Genomic DNA, 12,814 nt, shown 5'->3' with positions numbered 1-12,814 from the left:
GGCTCACTGCAACCTGCCCCTCCTGGGTTCAAGCAATTCTCCTGCCATAACCTCCCAAGTAGCTGGGATTACAGATGCGTGCCACCACGCCCAGCTAATTTTTGTATTTTTAGTAGAGACGGGGGTTTCACCATGTTGGTCAGGCTGGTCTTGATCTCTTGACTTCATGATCCGCCCACCTCAGCCTCCCAAAGTGCTGGGATTACAGGCATGATACATTCTTTTATTATTCTTGTAGTATTACTATACAGATGTAAACATGTATTTTTGCATTATTAAAGTCTGATTTCATGTTTTCATCATTTTTGGACAATGCAAGAACTTTTCAAAACTAGATTCAGATAGCCTCATTTGTGTTGTTATAATATTAATTCTACATATATTTTAAACTCCATAAAATATCACTAGTATTGTTTTAAACAGCTGTATTCATTGAGAGTCACTTACATATTCATACTTTCCAGTATCCTGCATTCTTTTCTCCATTAACTTGCTGTCATCTTATATCATTTCCTTTTGCCTGAACACCTGCCTTTATTTTTTTAGCACTTGACTGCTGACAACGAATTTGCTCATTATTTTGTGTGACTGAAGCTGCATTTTACCTTTACTTTTGAAGGATGCTTTGCTTAGTATAAATTTTAGACTTGTAGTATTGTATTTTAGCATACTAAGGATATCATCTGTTTTCTGGCTTCCATCGTTTCAGTTGAAAAATCAGTCAGTCTGATGCTGTGCGATGTAAGGTAATTTGTCATTTCTTTCCAGTTTCTTTTTAAAATTTCTCTTATGTTGGGCCAAGCGCAGTGGCTCACACCTGTAATCCCAGCACTTTGGGGGGCTAAGGCGGGCGGATCACCTGGGGTCAGGAGTTTCAGACCAGCCTGCCCAACATGGCGAAATCCGATCTCTAATAGAAATACAAAAATTAGCCAGGCATGGTAGTGTGTGCCTGTAATCCCAGCAACTCGAGAGGCTGAGGCAGAAGAATCACTTAAACCCAGGAGGCAGAGGTTGCGGTGAGCAGAGATCATGCCACTGCACTCTAGCCTGGGCAACAAAGAGAGACTCCATCTCAAAACATAAATTCAAAAAAAATAAAATTTCCTTTTATGTTGGTATTATGTGGGGAATTGAAAAAGAAAAAAAAAAAAAGACTGGGCACAGTGGATCACACCTGTAATATCAGCATTTTGGGAGGCTGAGGCAGGAAGATCACTTGAAGTCAGAATTTGTGACTAGCCTGGGCAACATAGTGAGACCCCTGTCACTACAAAAAAATTAAAAATTAGTTAGGCATTGTGGTGCATGCTGGTAGTCCTAGCTACTCAGGAAGCTGAGGCAGAAAGATCTCTTTTTTTTTTTTTTTTTTTTTTTTTTTTTTTTGAGACGGAGTTTCGCTCTTATTACCCAGGCTGGAGTGCAATGGCGCGATCTTGGCTCACCGCAACCTCCGCCTCCTGGGTTCAGGCAATTCTCCTGCCTCAGCCTCCTGAGTAGCTGGGATTACAGGCACGCACCACCATGCCCAGCTAATTTTTTGTAGTTTTAGTAGAGACGAGGTTTCACCATGTTGACCAGGACGGTCTCGATCTCTTGACCTCGTGATCCACCCACCTCGGCCTCCCAAAGTGCTGGGATTACAGGCTTGAGCCACCGCGCCCGGCAAGATCTCTTGAACTCAGGAGCATGAGGCTGTAATGAGTTGTGATAGCACCACAGCACTCCAGCCTAGCTGGCAGATTGAGACCCTGTCTCTTAAAAAAAAAGAGAGAGAGAGAGAAAGAAAAGAAAAAGAAAAATTTCTCTTTGACTTAGGTTGTCAGCATTGTTATTCTATGTGCCTACATTTAGTTTTCTTGTATTTCTTTTGCTTGGTTAGGAAAACTTCTGGAATCTCTAGACTGAGGTATTTTATTTTGGAAAATTCTCCACCCACCATTTTTAAAATATTGCTTCTTCCCCATTCTCTCTTCTCTTTCTGCGACTCTTAATTACAAATATATTAGACATTTCACTATGTCCCATATGTCTATTTTGCTATTTTCTCTATTTTGTACATTCTTTTCTCTCTCTGCTTCAATTTGATTGTTTTCTATTGACCTTTCAGTTCACTAATCATCTATTATGTTACATATGTTACACTTGCTTGTTACGCCATCTATTCAAGGATGTCCAAGGCCATCTATTGAATTCTGAATTCATTATTGTCTTTTTAATAGTTTTTAAAGTTTGAAACAATCTTAAACTCCAAAAAGTTGGAAGTGTATTACAGAGAACATTTTTTTCTCAACCAATTTTGAAATTAAGCTGCCAACCTGATGCAGCATCACTGCAAGTGATTTTCTGTGATTTTTCTACAAGTAAGAACATTTTCCTGCATAATCATAATATAATCATCAAAATTAGGAAATTAACATTGATGTATTCTTTCCCTCTAAACGTCTATTCCTATGGAAGTTTTGCCAATTGCCCCAACAGTGTCTTTTATTGGAAAAGGATCTAATTCAGAATCATGTATTGCATTTAGTTAACTCCTGTTCCTCAGTTTTTCTTTGATTTTCCTTGCCTACTTAGACTCCAACACCCAACTGTGCTCTGCTTCCCACATACACACAGATGCCATCCTTATTTGCTCAACCTATAATGCCCTGTACTGGGCCATTGTCCCAACCAGAGACACCTTCCTCACTCCATTCAAACTTTGATATTTCATTGTAGGGCACCCTCCTACATGAAAGCCTTCTTCATGCTGCTTAGGCTATGACATCTCATGCCAGGTCACCCCCATGCATGGAAGACCTACTCACCCCAGCCAGGCCCTGACTTTTCACACAAGGCCTCTCCACATGCCTCCCCCTGGTGCATGGATGCCCTTCTTAACCTGCCCAGATTATGGCACCACATACCAGGCTGCTCCTCCATGGAATACTTTTCTCTTTTGACTCAAATCCTGTAACTGCTTGCCACATTTCTCCCATACTGACAGATAACTCTCACTATAGTGAAGTTCCAGCACATCTCGCTGGACAGTTCTACTATACAGATGCTCTCCATACCCTTACATGAGGTCATCGTGTCTCCCTCAATACACACATACTGTGGTATAAATGTCTACCTCGCCCTGCCTTACCAACAACTTTAAAAGTGCATAGTTGAGGCAGAAAAAGGAAGAAGAGAAAAAGGAAAGAATTCTAGAATTTCTGTTTTGTTAATAGATTCCAGTGCTCTAGTAAAATTCTCTATCTTTTCATTGTTTTCTTTAACATATTTAAATTATTTTGAAGTTTGCGTCTGAGAACTTGAATAATCCATGTTATCTGTAGGCCTATTTGTATTGCCTGATCTTTCTCTTCGTTTTCATTCATTTGGTCTTGTTTTATGGTATGCCTGTTAACTTGTTATTGAATGCTGACCATTATGTATGAAAACTTTTGAAGATGGTTTCTTCCTCAAGAAAAGATTTAAATTTCTGTTAGCCAGCATGTAAGATGGGCAGATCACTTTAATGCAGTCAAGACTAATCTATTTCTAGTTTCTGTAACTCCTACAGTCAAGCCCTTCCTGGATTTCAAATGAAAGCTAGATTATCCAAGTCTTCTCTCCTCTTTGGAAGGCCCCACCTGAATTACTATTTTTGACTCCTCAGTGCCATACATTGCCTCTTGGTGATTTTTTTTCTGCTTGGTTTCTCTATATCATTCCTCCATATGTGGCTTAGGATCAGCAATTTCTGAAAGGAAAATTATATGCAGAATGTTGACTCCTTTTTCTGTGGTGTCCTTCCTCCAGGATCTCAGTCTCTTAAGTGCTGGCTGATGGGTAGCCCTGTGCTTGAGTATTCATGCACCTATTCCACTGAGATGCTGTAGACTTCAGGCTGCTGCTTTCTATTTGGGTCCTATGTCCTGCAGTGCAACTCAGCAAATGCCCTAAGAGACAAAACATGGTGACCAGAGCAGTAATCACTTCTATGCATTTCCCTTCCTTCTGGAATTTTTACTTCTCGTGTTCTGGTTCCTATGGTTGTATTCCAGTGAATTTTATCAAGGTTGAGTCTCAGCAGGAAGAAGAGCATAATACCAGCAACTTCATCCTAGTCCTTAGCGGAAGTCCTCCTGCATTATTTTAAGTTTTCTATACATCATGCTTTCTTTCTTGGTTCTTATTTCTTTTGTTAACCTGTTGTAACTTTTGCTAGATAGATTGCAGGTGTTGGATTTTTGGTTCAAGATTTTATTCCATTACGCTTTATCTATTTCACAATTCTTTTTTTTTTTAAATCTTCAATGAGATATATTTTACATACAATATACAGCCCTTTCTTAACAATTTATTCAGCTTTATTGCCACATTACTGAATGTTAAAAATAAATTTTTGCTCCTCACTATGTCTTATACCCTCTATCTTCCCCTTTGTTCAATCCATTTTTCATTTTGCTGGCAAATATCTGTAACTAATTTTTTTAAAGATAGGGTGGATAGTTGATTGCTACTTCTTTCATGATTGAAAATATTTTTATCTTGCCCTAGCATTCAAGTGCTGTTTTAGGTAGGTAATAAATTTCTTCATTTACAGTCTTTTTCCCACTCAACTCTGAGGACACTAAGCCCCCTCCTTTTTTTTTTTAAAACCATTTGGTGTTAAAGATGAGAAATCTGATTCTTCTCACTTTATTGACAGCTCCAGTGCCTGTTGGTGGCTTTTTTTTTTTTTTTTTTTTTTTTTCTGCCCACCAGAAAAGATTGTAGAATTGTTTCTTTGTTCTTAGACTTTGGAAATTTCACCAAGATATGTTTACATGTATGTCTTCTTTCAGTATTTCTATTTGGCAGTTCATAAACCTTAATACCCTAAAGTTTCAAATCTTTCTTTAATGGAACTTTTCTTATATTATTTCTTTCATCATTAGGATTTTTTCCTTTGAATTCTTAAGATAGATATACAGTCTCCTGGATCTGTCTTTCATATCTCTTAACTTCATGCTCACAACTTTTTATGTCTTTGCCTGCCCTGTAGGGAAGAGTCCTTCTAGATCACTAATTTGCCTTTTAGCCATGTTCATTGTAATACTCAGCTCTTCTTTTGTTTTTAAAATATATTTCTTTAATCATCTTAAATTTCTAGGATCTTTCTTATTTTCCTGTTTTTCCTTTTTCAGTAAAGACTGTTGTTATTTTAAGGATGTGTTATCCTCTCAAATCTCTAATGATATATTTGTAATGTTCTAATTTTTTATGTTTGGTTTTCTGGATTAACTCTCCTTTTAGAAGGAGGAGTAGGGAATGTGGAATTAGCTTTTCTGCTTGTATAGCTTGGTGACTGTCATGCTACTGGTTTTCCCATTGCCAAGTGATGCTTATGTACTCACATTTTAAAATTCAGGTCTAGATTGATCACTACTGGTAATTGCTAGGGATTTCCTTAGCTATTGCTAAAGGCTCCTGTCTGATAACATCTGGATAGAGTTCATTTCTGCAGGCAGTGGTTGATCACAGGGTTCTGCAAGTGGACTTCAAGCAGCTGTGATGAGTGGCTGAAGAAGTATCCATGAATAGGCTTCCCTTCAGGGTGCCTGAGCTGGCAACAAGCTGGGAAGCTGGAACTGTCCCAGCGGTAGATAGCGGGAAGGTGTTGCTTGAGAGATGGTGACATTCAGGGATTTCTTTGCTTGTCCTAGCTGCTTTGCTTTTCCCCCTGTCCATGTCCAATGGGACTGCCCAGAGTTACCTGAGGTAGTAACTCTCTCTGGCCCTCAGGGTGGCCTTCTACAGCAAATTTCCCTCACTTCATGCAGCCATACTTGCCAAGACCTGTGCTGGTGGCAGATGATGTAAGGGCAGCCACAGCCTACACTACCACAACCTCACCGTCCCTTCCCGCTCTCACCCCAGCTCCTCCTCACCATGAGCTCAGGGTTTGTCCTGTCTTCTGGCAGAAAAAATCATTCACATCTTCCTTTAGTAGTTTCCTCCTTTTCCTGTATTCAGTTACAAATTCTGACCTTTGTTTCTTCATCAATATAGACTATGAAAAATATCATCGGCACCATAACACAACTCCTGCCTCCAAAATTTTGAAAGCAGTTTATTAAGTAAATGTAATTTAATCGACAAATATAATCATGAAGGAACCATATATGTCATTTAATCATTTTCACATAATTTCTGTTCTATTACATAGGCAGACAAGTATTCTTTACCTGTTTCACTGTGTACTAGGATTTAGGTTTCCATTTTCAATGTACAGCCTCTGTCCTGTGATTTTAAGAAAATTTAAAAAAGAAATTATTTAATGTCCTTAGCTGTTTAATGTAATAATTAAATTTAATCATGTTTGAAACTATAGTGGTCATCTAAACAAAGCAGTCTTAGTTACTCTTATTGAAGGTTCATCTGAATAAATTTGGGGGACCAGGGTATTTTTCATAAGCACAAGCTGATATCTAAATTGCATTCTTTACTGAGAGTTTTATCCTTATAGTACCTGATTCCTTCACTGTAATGACTCAACCATGGAGTCAGAGACCCAGGTTCAAATCCTGGCTCTTCCACTTACTAATTCCATAGCTTAAACAGTCTAGTGCCTGGCATAGGGAGGGTACCTTGGTGAATATTGTATGAGTGAATGTATGAAGTTACTTAAATGTATGAGGCTAATTTCCTTACCTCTAAAATAGGAATAACAAAGGGCTTGCTTACAGATTATAGATAATTTATGTAAAACCTCTTGGCATGTTGTAGGCATTCAATTAGTGCCAGGTATAATAAATTTTATACAAGATTCCTTTTGTTAGTATCAAGCAAGTCCCACAAGTAATAGGAGTTATCCAGGTTTATGGGGTTGGTGAGAGAAATATACCTACATCACACAGTTGCTTCAGATAGTTTCCAGCATTTTTTCTTCCTCTGTAGCTGTGTACATTTATTAAAGCTGAGTGTGTTCAACGGTTCTGGGCAGGATCAAGATTGAAAGAGCAAAGATATAGTCTTAAGGGGAATGCAAACCAATTGAAGAGACCTTCTGGACACAATGAGAACACACTCCTAAAAAGTAGTAAAGCATGTGTCTTGAATTAAAACCTGACTCCCCTTTAAAAAAAAAAAAAAAAGTAGTAAAGCAAATGTGAGACATATACTGAAGGAGAGAATAAGAGAGTTGGGTGAGTGTAAGGAAAGGTTATGTAGAAGTGGATTTGGAATTGAAAAAAAAAGACAGTATTTTGATTGGTACAGAGACCATGTGAAGGCTGGGCACACTGGCTTATGCCTATAATCCTAGCACTTTGAGAGGCTGAGGCGGGCAGATCACCTGAAGTCAGGAGTTCGAGACCAGCCTGGCCAATGCAGTGAAACCCCATCTCTACTAGATATACAAAAATTAGCCAGGTGTGGTGGTGGATGCCTGTAATGTCAGCTATGTGGGAGGCTGAGGCAGGAGAATCACTTGAACCTGGGAGGTGGAGGTTGCTGTGAGCCAAGATCATGCCACTGCACTCCAGTCTGGGTGACAGAGTGAGACGCTGTCTCAAAAAAAAAAAAAAAAAAAAAAAAAAAAAAATGACTGTACGAAGATTGCTCAGGCAATGCATGGGGCAGGTGTAATGTGGGTGTCCTGGTGCTAACAGATCCTGGGGACAGCAAGAGACTGGTAGTTGGTGTAGAGGAGATGCCCAGAGGGAGCAGTGAAAGGTGAGTTGAGGGAGGTAAAGTGAACCCAATTTGCAGTTCACTTTGGTCATTGCACTAACTTTTCATTTTGCTGTTTCCCACAGTCCTAGCCAGTTAGCACCTTGTTTGAATACATACATCAGTAGTCCAGAGAGTGAGAACTATTAGATGAAGTGTTTTTACCTTGAGATGCTCTATCTTGACTTACAATTTGAACAGACTAAGCCTGCTCTTAGCAGATCACAGGGTCTTACAAAAAGCCATCTAAGGGTTATGGACTAGTTATCCCTTTGACAACCAACACGTAAAGTGGACATGTTGAGGAAGACCTGTCTTGATCTGAAGTCATTATGGCAACTTCAGCCATGTTCCCTCTCCTCTGAGTTGTGGGATCAGAATTTAAACCCCTCTCTCTATCAATTTTGTGAACAAAGCTTTTTCAAAAAAAAATACTAAGACAGGGCCAGGTGCAGTGGTTCATGCCTGTAATCCCAGCACTTCGGGAGGCCAAGGTGGGTGGATCACCTGAGGTTAGTAGTTTGAGACCAGCCTGGCCAACATGGGTGAAACCCCATCTCTACTAAAAATACAAAAAATTAGCTGGATGGGTGCCTAGAATCCCAGCTACTCAGGAGGCTGAGGCAGGAGAATCGCTTGAACCCAGGAGGCGGAGGTTGCAGTGAGCCGAGGTCACGCCATTGCTCTCTAGCCTAGGCAGTAAGAGGGAAACTTCGTCTCAAAAAAAAAAGAAAAAGAAAAACTCCTAACACCATTTCATTTAAGGATTCTCATGATGGCACACAAGACATTTGAAAATGTAAATTACAAATAAATGCTAGGTCTTCATGTGCTAAGAGTGTGTAATTTATTTGCTTTATCTTTCTTCCTTTCCTTTTGTTATTGTTAATAGAAATGCTGTTTTTTTCAGTGAAAATTTTAGATAGAACATTCTTTGATTTTCAGCATTTATTTTTATACTTCTATTATCGGAATGCCTGCATTAGTCCATAAGCTAGTATATATGAAAAAATAGTAGGGATTAAATGCAAGCTACTGCATTGATTCCATGTTATAAGTATTGTTCCCTACTTATTCATATATATATATATGTATATATACATACACACACACATAATATACATACATATACTTTAATAGACATTCCATGTTTTAAAGTGTTATCTTTTAGAGTTTTCTGTTTTTTAACATCCCAAGATGTAATTCTCTAAAGAAGGGAATGGCAAATTATTTTAATGCTTTTATTGTTTTTGTTTCTAGCTTATTCCACTAAGCTCAACAAATTTCCTGTATTTAATATTAATGATGACTTGAATGATCTGTGTACCAGTGCAGTGAGCCCAAATACTACCAAAGCCACGCGGTACGCCTTGAATGTGTGGCGATATTGGTGCATGACCAACGGGCTCAAAGACCACACAGACATCACCAAGGTAAGGGATTCTTGAGTTTACTTCTTTCACCCAACTTCACTGAGCTTCCAAATGTCAGGCACTGTGCTAAGCATTGTAGGGAATACAGAATGGTGGCTTTCTGCCTGGGGAAACTTTGAAATAACATAAAATAGAAAAAATCTACACACAAAGCAGAATTTAACAAGCGTTTTATGAATTTATAGATGGGAAATACCTGAAAAGTTCAGATGGGTAAATTAATTTTGGTTTGGTAAAACTGGAGAGAGAATTGATATTTAAGATTTATTTTTGAGGAAAGGTAGGATTTCAGTAGAATTAGATGAGGACAGGAGTCTCCTAGGCTGAGTGCTGTGAGGAATAATAAAATTTGGGGAGACAGACTCATTTGCCTACAGCAGAGGCCTCATATCTTGATATTGTGGACAATGAAACCAGATTCTGATAACCCTTAAGTACCAAGCTAAAATCTTGTGAACACTAGAAAATCACTGAAATACCTTGTTTTGTTTTTGCTAAGGAGAGACTTTATTTGAAAGGATTATTGCAGGGACAGAGAAAGGGACTATTGTAGGGAAAACACTGACCATAAAATCTGCAAGCATCTTAAGGGTTAGACAAAAGGGAAACCACTCAAGTTGTTTGAGAGAGAAGAAACATAACAAAAGTGGCATTTTAGGGGAATAATTGGAAGTAATGAGCAAAATGTTAATGTCCTTGGTCCTCATTTTCCCCAATGAGCTCTTAAATCTCTTCCAACTTGAAAGCCAGTGGTACTGGCACATACCTGTGACAGTCCCACTTACTTAGGAGGCTAAGGCAGGAGGATTGCATGAGCCCAAGGGTTCAGGGATACAGTGTGCTGTGATAATGACTGCGAATAGCTACTGTACTCCAGCCTGGGCATCATAGCCAGAGCTTGCCTCTAAAAAAAAACCCCAAAATACTGAAAAACTTACCTAACTTGAAATGCTTAAGGTTTTTAAGTGGAAGGAAAAAGTCTTGGACATGTGGAGATAGAACATAAAGGCACTGTATTTTGATTTGACTGCACTGAGTCTAAATTAGATGTGCAGATGGACATGGCCGATAATGAGTTAGGAATGTGGGACTTAAAATGGTGGAACCGTTAAAGCTGGAACCATACATTGAAAAGTCTTGCAAATAGAGGTCATAGGTGAAGTCCAAGGGCAAGTGAGATATCCATGTTTGAGTCATGTGTTTAGGGAATCAACAAGAGATGAAATAGGACAGGAAACCCAGGTTTCTACTTCTGGCGCCATGGTACACTACATAGTGTGAGGGGCCTTTCTGCTATACTTGCAGACAAGAAACATCCATGGGACCAAAAAAAAAAAAAGAAACTAAAGTAGTGACCAGTAAGCACACATGAAAGGCAGGGCATATGTTGATAACATTATTAAAAAAGGGAAGATGAACTGATGAATTCTTGATTAAGGAGAGGACCTGAAAGGGTCCTAAAGAGGTTCTAGGTAGGTAGCATACCCAGCTCCTGGCAGAGTCATATAATAATACTCTTTTAAGGGAAACATCCAAAATGTAGGTGCTCAGGTTTTTTGCAGAGTCAGAGCAACTAAATTTGTGCTCATTAAATTAAAAAAAAAAAAAAAGGTCAGCAGCAGCTTAAGGAAATAAACCACAAAGCGTGAGGATGAATAAAAACAATGAACAACAGATTTAGACCCAAAGGCCTATAGATAGCAGATCATGTCCCAGAACAAAGCTTAAGAATATGTATAATAATATAAAAAATCTAGAACACAAGAAATAAAATTTACAATGTCTAGCACCTAAACAAAAATTATCAGACATGCCATGCAGCAAGAAAATACATCCCTTAAAGGATAAATCCGTCAAAATCAGGCCAGAACTAACTAGATTATATAACTAGAAGAAAGGACATTAAAATAGTTATTGTAGCTATATTTGATAAATTCACAAATTTAAGTAGAGACATGGAAAATATAAAAAAGACCCAAAATGAACCTCTAGATATAAAACTACAATGTGTGATGAAAAACAAACTGCTTAGGCATATTTTACTTAGAGAAGAAAATATATGAACTTGAATATATAACAATAGTAACTATGTAAAATGAAACACAGAAAGAAAAGAGAATTTTTTAAATTTTGAGACAGAGCCTTGCTCTGTCACCCAGGCTGAAATGCAGTGGTCCAGTCATAGCTCACTGCAGCCTCAACCTCCTGGGCTCAAGTGGTCCTTCCACCTCAGCCTCCTGAGTAGCCGGGACCACAGGCATGAGCCACCACACCTGGCTAGTTTATTTTTTGTACAGATTATGCATCTCTGTGTTGCCCAGACTGATCTCAAACTCCTGGGCTTAAGCTATTCTCCTTCCTTGGCCTCCCAAAGTGCTGGGATTGCAGACATGAGCCATCGTACCCAGCCTGAGAATTTTTTAAAATAATCAGAGCATTACTGACATGTGGGACAATTTCAGGCAGCCTAATATATATGTAATTGGAATCCCTGAACAAAAAGAGAAAAGGGGAAGGAGGAAGTAATCAAATTGCTTAAAACCAATGATAAAGAGAAAAAAGCAGCCAGATAAACAAGACATATTATATACAAAGGAACAAAGATAAGGTCAACAACAGGTTTCTCATCAGAAACAATGAAAATGAAAACACAATGGGGCAATTTCTTTAAAGAAAAATATTTTCACTATCCTCAGCGAAAACAGCTTTAAAAAATGAAGATCAAATAAAGACTTTCTGGGCAAAAATGAAGGAATTTATCATCAGCAGATTTACACTTAGAAAAATGTTAAAGGAAGTCCTTCAGCCAGAAGGAGAATGATACTATGTGGAAATATGGATCGAAACAAAGGGATGAAATTACTGGAAATGATAGCTACATGGGTAAATATATAAGTTTTTAAAATTTTTAAATTTTCTTTCAAAGATCACTGACTTTTTAAATGAAAACTATAACAAGATAAAATGGAATAATAAAAATATTAAATTGATACAGAGAAAAGAAAAAAAAACCTCATTAGAAACTGTACAAACCAGAAGACAATAGAATAATAGCTTTAAAGAGCTAAAGGAAAAAACTGTCAACATAGAATTTTATATTCAGAGAAAATAAAAATAAAGGTGAAATAAAAACCTTTACATAAGTACCAAAGCTGAGATAATTCATCACCGAAAGACCTACACAACAATATACATTAAAAGAAGCTCTTCAGACAGAAGCAAAATTATACCATATAGAAACAGGGATCTTACAAAGGAATAGAAAGTACTTGACTGGCATATAAAATTTATTTTTCTCATAACAATGTATTTCAAGGTTTATATGTTACATATGGAGGAAAAAAATGCATCGTATCAATAGCAAAAAGGATAAGTGGAAGAACGAAAGTAAAGTGTTGTAAAGTTCCAGCAATATATGCAGAGTGGTATAGTATTTGAAGGTAGACTGATACATGTAGAATGCAAATCTTAGAACAAGACTAAAAGTATAAAACAAAGAGATAGAGTGAATAATCCTAATGTGAAAATGGAAGTGAAATTGTTAAAAAAAAAAAATCAATCAGAAATAAGAGGAAAAAAGGAACAAAGAACCAATGGAACAAATAAAAAACAAACGGGAAGATATGGTAGATGTAAACCCAGCTGTCTTGATAATTATGTCTACCAATGAAAAGAGAGATATTGTCAGACTA

At 37.8% G+C, this 12,814-nt stretch overlaps 1 protein-coding gene across 2 annotated transcripts in view; it reads left to right on the top strand.

Moving 5' to 3' along the window:
- Window positions 1–12,814, top strand: part of KIAA1958 (KIAA1958 ortholog) — a 180,144-nt gene that overhangs the window by 148,168 nt on the left and 19,162 nt on the right. For both annotated transcript variants that reach the window (XM_037739197.1, XM_017530369.2), the window contains one exon: window positions 8,950–9,122. In XM_037739197.1, coding sequence (XP_037595125.1) covers window positions 8,950–9,122 — 173 coding nt within the window. The remainder of the gene's footprint in view (window positions 1–8,949; window positions 9,123–12,814) is intronic.

This window comes from Cebus imitator, unplaced genomic scaffold, assembly GCF_001604975.1.
Source record: "Cebus imitator isolate Cc_AM_T3 unplaced genomic scaffold, Cebus_imitator-1.0 Scaffold64, whole genome shotgun sequence".
Classification (NCBI taxonomy): domain Eukaryota; kingdom Metazoa; phylum Chordata; class Mammalia; order Primates; family Cebidae; genus Cebus; species Cebus imitator.
Note: the sequence above shows the minus strand (reverse complement) of the source record. Positions and strands in the feature narration are given on the sequence as shown.